Source organism: Trachypithecus francoisi, unplaced genomic scaffold, assembly GCF_009764315.1.
Source record: "Trachypithecus francoisi isolate TF-2019V2 unplaced genomic scaffold, Tfra_2.0 Lachesis_group14, whole genome shotgun sequence".
Lineage (NCBI taxonomy): Eukaryota > Metazoa > Chordata > Mammalia > Primates > Cercopithecidae > Trachypithecus > Trachypithecus francoisi.
Genome location: NW_022681459.1, coordinates 39,422,414 through 39,432,382, shown reverse-complemented (window position 1 = coordinate 39,432,382; position 9,969 = coordinate 39,422,414). Strand labels below are relative to the sequence as shown.

Here is a 9,969-nt window from a genome sequence, read left to right as displayed (position 1 = left end):
TCAAGCAATTCTCCTGCCTCAGCCTCCTGAGTAGCTGGGATTATAGGGATGCACCACCAACGCCCAGCTAATTTTGTATTTTTAGTAGAGATGGGGTTTCTCCATGTTGGTCAGACTGATCTCAAACTCCTGACCTCAGGTGATCCGCTCGCCTCAGCCTCCCAAAGTGCTGGGATTACAGGTGTGAGCCACTGCACTCGGCCTATAGGTGACTTCTAAAAATCAATACTGAGATTATAGTATTATGCCTCTTCAAAAGCAGCCTGGTGAGGACAGTCTTCTCCCACTCCCACCCCCTAAAAAGGAATAAAGAAAACCACAGCATGAACAAATGAACAAAACCAGAATGGAGAATGGGCCATTTCCTGGAGTGGTTTGAGCCAAGAGGGAGCTGCTCTTTGTCCCTGCTTGTTTCTGTGAGGGTCTCCTGGGCAGAGCTAATAAACCACCCAAGTTTGAAAGACACACGTTGTTTTATTAATATAGCCATCTCTCCCCACTGCCCCAGTGGTGAAGGTGTTTGCACTGCAGCGTGGAGGGGCACCAAATGCTCCGCGGGCCCTAGCCCGCTGCCACAGGATGGGCCCGCCTGCAGCCAAGAAGGCTGCTCAAACTCTAGATGCCATTTGGAGCCATGAGGACCTGGGCCCAGACGTGCCAGTGTCCTACCCAGGGAAGTCAACAGACCCTGCTCCAGGGACCGGTTCTGGGCTGGGCCAGGACTAAATCCTGGCTCCCCTTGCTTGGTAGTAAGGGGATTAGTGCTTGGTTGTCGGTAGCGGGTCAGAGTAGGGAGGGTTCCAGGAAGGGTTCCAGAGTGGCCTCACAGGGGACCTCCTCCCCTGGCCTCTTGGAGTCGAGGTCGTCGAGGGTGCAAAGCTGCACGCCATCCTGGGCAAGCCGGGTCCGCAGCGTGGGCGCGGTGAGGACGCGCAGCTCATGCAGCCGCTCCCAAGAGCAAGAGAAAGCGTCAGGGCCTTCACCGCAGCCGCCGGTGGGAGGCACACTGGGGTAGCCGGGGTGCGCCATCAGCTCGGCTGTCAGGGTGTGGCCCGCTAGGGTACCTTCCAGGACCCGCGCCAGGGCCCCGGACACGCGGTGAGCGGACATGTGCCGGCCGCAAGTGCTCAGGCCCACGAAGGCGTCTGTCCACCTGTGGTGGACGGGGCATCAGCCGCGGGGCCAGACCGGGCCATGGCCAGGGCTAGGGTAGGGTAGGGTAGGGTAGGGACGGGACGGGGGGCAGGAGGGGGGAACTGGGGTGGCGGCAGCGGTCGACGCCAGACTCGCTTCTGGGCTGAGAAAGGGACACAGCTAGCCAGGTGAATAGTCAGTGCGGAGGGACTGGGGCAGCTATGGTAGGAGACAGGGCGGGAAGCCTCACCGCAGGCCGTGGCGGGAGAAGGCGCCCACGGCGGCCCGAGCGTCGCGCTCCACGGCGCAGGCGAAGGCGCGCGCGGGGGCCTCCAGCCAAGTGCAGCCACCCACACCGCGCTCCAGCGGCAGTCGCGTAAAGCGCACCCCATAGGCCTGCAGCGCCTCCGCGAACACCTGGCACACGCCTGCGGGCGGAGCGGGTCTAGGAGGAGCACGTCCCTTCACCTGGGGGCATCGAACTTCCCCTACTTCCCCGGCCCCACCTGGGAGTAAACGCCCTCCAAACTGGGATCACCAACCACGCACCTGGGAGCACGTGCACGTGCTGGTGGCCGTCCACGTGCGTGGGGGCCCTGCCTAGCAGCTCCCGGAAGCAGCTTAGTTGGGCCTCGAGCTCCTCCCGCACCTAGAGGGCGAGCGAGAGACACCTTGAGCAACCGGGAGTAGCTGCCGAGGATACTCTCCTCGTGCTTCCGTGTGACGGCTCCAATGTTTGAATGAAGAAGTCATCCACCGCCATCTCCTAATGGCCTCACAGTACCCTCCGGGCGGAGCTCTGGGGGTCCTCGCGAGCATCCTTCTGCAGCTGCGGCTCCGCACCTGAGGCAAATCCACGTCTCCGGCCGCCACCGCCTCCCGGAATCCCATCTTGCCAAGGAAGAAGCCTTCGGGGCCGAGCAGCGACGAGGCGCCACGGCGGGCCGGACCTACGGGGCGGCCCTCGGACAGGTTGGCGTGGAGGCCCGTGGGGATGCTGTGCCTGAGGGCGGAACGCGAGCTGGAGCACTGGCGGCTGCGGAGCAGCGCGCCCCAAGCCCATCGCCGCCCTGCTAGGGGCCCTCCCCTCACCTGCGGGCCAGCTCCGCTGCGCTCTCCGTGGCCGCACCGTTGACCAGCAGGGACACGCTGGTCACGGCCCCGGCCAGAAAGGCCTCCACGATGCCCTCATCGCGTCGCGGGCAATAACCAAAGTCGTCCGCGGTGACCACCAGGCGCACGCGAGGGCGGGACATGTCCGCCTGGGCCCACCGCTTGCGCTCCCAGGGGAGTGGGCTGGACAGCCCAGGCCCCGCCCCCGTTCGCTGCCCAGGCCCCGCCCCGACGCACACGCCCAGGTGCGGCTGCGTTTCGCCTTTGTTCTCGCCACCTAGCGGTCCGGCGTGTCCCTGCAAGGACCCGGCAACTGCTCCCGCGCTAACCAGACCAGTGCTGGATTCATTGCAACGGGGAACTTTCCTTGACTGCAAAAGTGATATTTAATATGAAAAATACCAAAAGGAAGTCGGGCGCAGTGGCTCACGCCTGTAATCCCAACACTTTGGGAGGCCGAGGCGGGTGGATCACGAGGTCAGTTCAAGACCAACCTGGCCAACATGGGCAAACCCCGTCTCTACTCAAAATACAAAAATTTGCCGGGAGTGGTGGCACGCGCCCTGTAATTCCAGCTACTCGGGAGGCTGAGGCAGGAGAATTGCTTGAACCCGGAAGACGGAGGTTGTGGTGAGCCGAGATCACACGACTGCACTCTAGCATGGATGATAGAGCGAGACTCTGTCTCAAAACAAAAAAAAAGAAAAAAGGAAGAAAGAAAGAAAAAAAAAAGAAAAAGAAAGGAAAAATACCAAAAAAGAAAAAAAAAATTTCCTACCCTTCCCAGAGATTGCCATTGTAAACTTTCTGGGTTGTGTCCTTCCAGTGTTTTCTCTAAGCAAATAAACACACCCAACTCCCTTTCTCCCCAACCCAACTTTTTTGTGTGTTGTTTTGAGAACATAAAGATGATTACATCAATGTTATCACATTCTAGTAGTTTCTTAGCAGTGTGAACGAAAATTTTCATATTATTAGCTATTCTTATTCTTTTTCAAATTGCCTATTGATCTTTTGCAGATTTTTATAAGAGCAGGCATTTTCTTGATTTACTTTTTATTTTTTCTTGAGCTCTAGACTAAGAAAATGAAAGAAAGCATATACACTAATGGCTTCTTTTGAGAAAACATTATCTCCTGTTTCCATCTTGAGCTCTCTGCCAGGCTACAGCTTTTACATTCATAACTTCACTGTTTTTATCTTTGGTCCAGAAAAGCTTTCCTTACCCATGACTGTATATGGTAGGCAGCCACAGTTTTCACTGCAATGTGGCGGTCTTGATTTTTCCCATGGTATTAGTGTCCAGACTATGAAATTGGTAATGTCATTCCTGTTTCACAGATTAGGAAATGGGGGGTCAGAGAGCGAAAGTGTGGTCCTGCCAAGAGTAGTGGAGATAAGACTGAACCTCACAGCTCAGGGCCTGCACCCAGACCTGCTATGTCCTCTCTGTCCCTGACCTAGTGGGTAACCAGAGCTGAGAGGACAGAGCAGAACTCGAGAGTAACAATATTTCATGAGGTATGTGAGGACTGAAAGCCTCATAGAGTCCTTCAACCATGCTCTTGGCGTAACGACTGATGTGTTTATAGTGACTGGTGAATGTCAGACCTCAACCAACCACCATTCTCCACTGGAAGCTGATCTTGGAAAGGTCAGAAGTCCCAAGGGTGCGCAGATGGGAAGGAGGAGACTGACATTTATTGAGCACCTACTTGGTGCCAGACACTGAAAGTATTAAAGATTCAGGGTGACTTGCCTCAGTTCTGGCCCCAAAGGAGCACCATCTGGTAGACACATAAGTAGCAACATGGTATGGTGGAGTCTGGAATGGGGTTTACTGTGAATCGTGTAGGGGGTGGCAGAATTCACAGTAAAAGCTTTTAGGAAGAAGTGACACCATTATTACCGAGCAAAAGAGAAAAGGAGGGAGGGAGAGGAGGTAAGAATATACAAGGCTCCACTGTGATACGGGGTGTGTTGTAGGGAGATTGTATTGAATCCCATACTCCCATATTGGAAGAACACTCAAGCCCATTTACAGTGTAGGACCAATGCTAAGAGAGGCTGAGTCACATTGGCAGGAAAGAGCAGAGCCAGGAACTGAAGCTAGGTCTGTGACTGAGAGCCGGCACTCTCTCCACTGCAGAGGGGAGAGGTCTCAAGGCAGAACCTGGGGCTGTGCACACCGCGGAAGGGGCAGAGGCCCCTGGAAACGAACAAGAGCAGGAGGCCCAGGGCTGTGCAGAGACCAGGGAGGACACGAGGAAGGTGCTTGTGTCACCGGTGGAAGACGTGGCTTTGGCTTTTAGACTCCCCTCGGGGCAGGAGCGGATCATAGAGCCTAGCCCCAGCTTCGGTGGTGGGTGGGGGTCCTCCCGGCAGCGGGGACGTAGGCACCAGCATCTTCGGCCTGCGGCTCCCAGACGAGTGTGGGAGGGCAGAGTCCAGAGAACTGGAGGTTGGGCCAATGTGGGCCCCGCCCCCAACTATTGTGTCGGAGAGGGTAGTGGATGAGCTCCTCGGTAAGAACCAATGAGGATGTGGTATGCAAATAAGCAAGTGGAGGCCGCCAGTCGACTTCCTCGCACTGTGTAGCTGCCCCAGTGAGGGCGCAGACTGTACTAGCCTGCGCGGAGCAAGGTGGTGTTTCTGGTGAGTCCGTTGATTCCGGGCTGGGGCGAAAGCCAGGTTGCCCAGGGTTTGGGAGTAGGGAGGGTCAAGCACACGCAGATCTAAAGACGATCGGAGACAGGTTGGTCCTTGGCGATTCCACCCTGATGACTCTGGGAACTGCCTGCCTGCAGACGCATGGGGGCCATGGAGCAGAGGAAGGGCTGGATGCATGAAGGACGCGGGGTGCGGGGAGCAAGGGACCCGCAGACTCCAGGGCCACAGATGTGTGGACCTATTGGAGACCCTCACGTTGTCTCCCCAGCCCGCGCAGAGAGGAATGCGCAGCTGAAGAGAGAGGTGGGCAGCAGGCCCGGTCACCTGCCAGGTGACCACATGGCCAGGTGCCGCCACCACTCGGGCTACGTGGCTGACGACGAGGCCAGCCACTCCATGTGCAGTGCACGGGTAAGTGTGCCCAGCAGGGCCCCGACCGTTGAGGCCACAACATGTTCCCCGCCAACCCTGACACCCAAGACCACAGCCCCCATTTCTCATTGTCTATTGACCTCCTCTCTGGGCCTCTTAGTGAAGTCCTTATTGCCTTGACTTCTCCTATGACTCCCCTGCTTGCCCCTGTCACACTCAATTTCATTCCTTGTTTCCTTCTGACTTCCAGCAACCTGGAAGGTGCTTGGGTGGACTGCGACCCTAGAGTGGGAACATGGAGTTGACTAGGTGCCTAGGGCTCAAGCTGGAGAAACAGCCCTGGGTAGCACAGGGCTCAAGACCTCAGCTATTGTCTGCACTCAAGACCTCAGGTGTAGGCCGGGCGCGGTGGCTCAAGCCTGTAATCCCAGCACTTTGGGAGGCCGAGACGGGCGGATCACGAGGTCAGGAGATCGAGACCATCCTGTCTAACACGGTGAAACCCCGTCTCTACTAAAAATACAAAAAACTAGCCGGGCGAGGTGGCGGCGCCTGTAGTCCCAGCTACTCGGGAGGCTGAGGCAGGAGAATGGCGTGAACCCGGGAGGCGGAGCTTGCAGTGAACTGAGATCTGGCCACTGCACTCCAGCCTGGGTGACAGAGCAAGACTCCGTCTCAAAAAAAAAAAAAAAGACCTCAGGTGTTGTTTGCAGCCCTGCCATGGACACAGGGATGGCCTGCTGCATGGACAGATGAGGAGTTGGAGGGAGACTCTGAGAGGTTCATGATTGCTCATCCTGCCATGTGTCAGGGCAGAAGCAGGCTAAGTCCCTTAGCCAGGACTTGTGTGTGTGAAATATAGGTGTTAGGAAAGCTTCAGGGTGTCCCTGAAGAGACCTCCACTTTGCAGATAAGGAAATTGGACCTCAAAAGGGGCCATCTTGCACACTGTCATCAGGCTGTAGGTGGCACAGCCAGGGTCCAAATCCAGAGCTTCCAGACTCCAAAATGCAGCTCCTTCCACTATTTATTCTCACCCAGGTCCTAGTGTTACCCTAGGAAGACCCCAGGGAGCCCTTCACCTGTAGGGCACCCATGCCCACTGTGACATACCTGTCTTCAGGTGCAGCTACCCAAGAAGCCACTGGTTCCAGAAATGGGGCCAGCCTCCAAGCCGGGCCGTGTGCCACACCCACCATCCACATGTGGCAGCTCAGCGCTCCAGAACCAACGCCGAAACAAGAGGCACCCTCAGCCCTTTAGCCACTTTCTGGATTTCCTGACTGAGGGCCAGGTCCTGGACAGCCTGGAGACAGTGGTGGAGAAGGCAACTGAGCTCATGGCTGCCATGAAGACGGAGGCTGGGGTGCCACTTGTGGAGGTGCAGGACCCAGTGGAGGTGCCAAGTGGTGGGCGGCGGGCACATGCCCGGCCCAGCCTCAGCACTGTACACCGGCACCGTGTACGGCCGACCCTCTGCACTGGACACCCCAACAACTACCCATCCAGCTCCAGCTCCATGTCCGACTCCCATAGCAGCCTCATGGCTGGCTGGCTGGGCTCCCACAGCCGGGACAGTGACCTAGGTGCCCAAGGCTTAGGCTCATTGCCACCTGTGAGGGACAAACTCCTGCTGGAGAAGAATCTCAAGCGGCTGCTACAGCTGGAGAGGAAAGGGGTGAGAGCCGGGGCCATGGCTGGGTGGGGTGGACTCCCACGGAGAGCCCAGGGCAAGGGTCAGCCCTGGCTTGGCTGCTTCTGAACACTTCTCAGAGTCACCCTCTTTCTGCAGAAAGGCCTCAGTCAGTCCTGCTCCCAGAGGGACTCCGTGCTGTGGGATTTGCTGGGCAGCCAGACCAGCTTTCAGTGGACCCAGGAGCAGCCCCTGTCCTGGTTCTCAGAGCTGCTGGGCTCAAGCTCTGGTGTGCCTGAAGCATCAGAGCCGAGGCCTGGAGAACAGGAGCCGATCTGCAAACGAGAGTTCAATAAAGAGATCAAGTCGTTACTGAGCCAGCTGGAGTCCCTTGACCTGCCTGGCTACTGTCCGCTCCGCGAGCCCCATCGCACACTGAACTTCCTGGCTGACCACCGCCTCTTCCCTGCCCTGCAGAGCGTGGTCAACCAGGCTGTGGATAAGCTCCGTGGCGCCCGCTGCCGCGATGGCCGTCCTCTGTTCCCCACCAGCTTGGAGTCCCCCTCAGAGCTGCAGGTTCAATGCAATCTGCCGCCTCTGCGCTCTGAGCCGGCTAAACCCACCAACAGCGGGCAGCCCCACCCCCCAGTCTCCAGCCCCAAGACGCCTCAGAGAAAACAGAAGGACAGAGGAGTCTTCCCCTCCATGTCTAGTGCCCAGGTGGCCACCAGATTCAAGCTCAAGGTGACACCCATGGAGAAGCCCAATGTCCCCAGCCCCTCACTCCATTCCAGAGAGGAGGAGCCTGACTCAGATCCCAAATTACAAAACCCACCTGTTTCCCTGAGCTCCAGACAGAGGGCCCAGCCCTGGCGGGGCCTGCACCTCACCCTGCCTGCGCCCGGGATAGTGGTGGAGATGGCCTGTGGCCACGGCCACCTCAGGGTTGTCACACCTCCACTTGCCTGCCCCTACCCCCGGTCTTCCTGCTACCTTCTCCCTGAGCTCTCCCCAGTTGCTTCCTCATCTCCCGCCTCACTGTGTCCAGAGGTGACCTCCTCGAAAGTAGGACTGGACATGAGTTTGCAGGAGAAAGGCTCCTTGACCCACCACTCCTAGCAGCCACTATCACTGGCAGGTGCTCAAGGTCAAGGTCTCTTGCCCTGCACTGTGGAAACCTCCTGGGCAGGGGTCAAGCTGATGGGGGCCCATGAATCCTGGCCTAGCTACTACCAGGTGTTGTCACAGATAAATAAAGCCTATTTATTTATGCTGGGTATTTTTTATAACGTTTCTATGTGAATCTAGAGACGCTCCTACGTGGGAGTGGAGGGTCCCGTCCCTTGCGGACAGAAGCACTAGCCTGGCCGGGGCCTTGCCTCCTAGATCTAGTTCCTTTGAATCCAGCTGCCTCCAGCAGGACTCTCCAGTCTCTGGACTTTGCCGAGGGAAAGTTGACCAGGCAGGATGTGTACAAGACGTAGGTGGCCTCACACTGGTGGATCTCCAGCATGGTCCCTCGACCCTTTCCTCAGCCATCAAGGCTCCTGCAGGCATCTCTCTGGGCACAGGCCTGGGCGGGAGCCTGCCCAAACCCAGTTGTCAAAGCTTAGATGAACCTCACCCTGTGACAGTTCCCTGCCCTTGCCCCAGGCCCAACAGGTGTAGGAGGTGTGATGGTGAGGTGAGCATGAGAGTGGACAGTTGAGTGCGTCAGCATAGCAGATGTGGCAAAGCTGTACCCTTCGTGTGACAAGTGTGTTTGTCACACTAAGTGTACCCATTCATGTTTGCGATGGGCAGGGCTGGCAGGGCTCTGAGGAGGGCACAGTGGCTGGAAGGGGTGTCACAGAGGGATGGGGCTGGCAGGTGTGACATGTGTTCCTTTCCCTCCCTGGCTGCTATGCAGAGCCCCCGCAGCAGTGGCAGGTTCACAAAGAAGAAGCCGCTGCCCTCCATCTCCTCGAAGTCCAGCATGTCTCACTTCTCCAACCGCCTTTATGAGGAGCTCGCTGACTTCCTGACCCAGCAGGCAGCCTCCCTGCTCATCCGCAAGTATGAGTTTGAAAAGGACCTCAATAAGCAGCTGGGCTTCTTCTCCTTTCCTGTCACCCAAGTGCTCAGGGACCTTTCCCTGGGCTTAAAGAAGGTGAAAGGCTCCCGCATCCACCTATCCTCGGAGACCCACCGGAGCTGCCTGCTGCGTAAACTGGAGGAGGCCAAAAGGGCCCGGCAGGCCTCCCGGCTCAGCACCCCCCACCGCAGCACAGAGACACCCTCTGTGCAGCAGGAACCGGCCACCCACACTGCCCAGGACCAGGCCACAGAGCCCTGCCACTCCCTTTACACCAACTTGCCAGCCAGCCGGCAGCTCAGCCCATTGGAGCCCAAGCTCTCAGTGTCTGCCCGCACCGGCATGGGTTCCAGTCTCCCCAAGTCCAAGGACACGGACAGTGAAGGCCATGATAAGGCCGAGGTTGAAGATGAAGATGAGGATGAGTACAAGGATGAGGACCAGGATGAGGACAAGGATGAGAACCAGGATGAGGACAAGGAGGAGGATGGAGTCCAGAGCCTGCCAGAACCTGGAGAGGAGGCCTCGGTCAGCCACTCTGTGGACGTGGGCCATAGTGACCCACCATGAAATCCCCACCAGCCACTCGATTCCCTGCTGTGTCAGAGTTGCTGACCATCACACCAGCCCCTGCCATGAGCAGAGTCACCACAGGCTGAATGCTCACGAGGAGCTCTGCTGAGACTCTCAGGGGAGCCAGCGAAAGAAATAGAAATAAAGCCTGTGTTGCTGGGACACAGGTTTGTTGTCCTAAGATTTCAGCCGCCATTTTATTTATTTACTTATTCATTGACTTATATTTAAGATGAAGTCTTGGCTGGGCTCATGCCTGTAATCCCAACACTTTGAGAGGCTGATGTGGACAGATCACTTGAGGCCAGGAGTTGGAGACCAGCCTGGCCAATACGGTGAAACTCTGTCTCTACTAAATACAAAAATTAGCCAGGTGTGGTGGCAGGTACCTGTAATCCCA

General features: G+C 57.3%; 2 protein-coding genes across 7 annotated transcripts; one reads left to right on the top strand and one right to left on the bottom strand.

The window, feature by feature from the left end:
- Positions 1–454: 454 nt before the first annotated feature.
- Positions 455–2,449, bottom strand: YDJC (YdjC chitooligosaccharide deacetylase homolog). 6 transcript variants are annotated; one of them, XM_033234083.1, is made up of 5 exons: positions 2,227–2,449; positions 1,978–2,137; positions 1,684–1,783; positions 1,385–1,562; positions 455–1,153 (listed from the first exon to the last, which is right to left on the bottom strand). In XM_033234083.1, exons 1-5 carry the CDS (start codon positions 2,388–2,390, stop codon positions 784–786), a joined length of 972 nt encoding a protein of 323 aa, XP_033089974.1. In that variant the 5' UTR covers positions 2,391–2,449; the 3' UTR covers positions 455–783. The 6 variants fall into 6 exon arrangements, with proteins under 6 accessions (XP_033089974.1, XP_033089973.1, XP_033089975.1 ...); XM_033234082.1 differs by having other exon boundaries at positions 1,919–2,084; XM_033234084.1 differs by having other exon boundaries at positions 1,385–1,579; positions 1,978–2,084.
- A 964-nt stretch (positions 2,450–3,413) lies between these two features.
- CCDC116 (coiled-coil domain containing 116) lies at positions 3,414–9,748 on the top strand. Its single transcript, XM_033234050.1, has 5 exons — positions 3,414–4,902; positions 5,186–5,328; positions 6,413–6,967; positions 7,082–7,666; positions 8,832–9,748. The coding sequence occupies exons 2-5, from the start codon at positions 5,257–5,259 to the stop codon at positions 9,564–9,566; spliced, it is 1,947 nt and encodes a 648-aa protein (XP_033089941.1). The 5' UTR covers positions 3,414–4,902; positions 5,186–5,256; the 3' UTR covers positions 9,567–9,748.
- Positions 9,749–9,969: the final 221 nt, after the last annotated feature.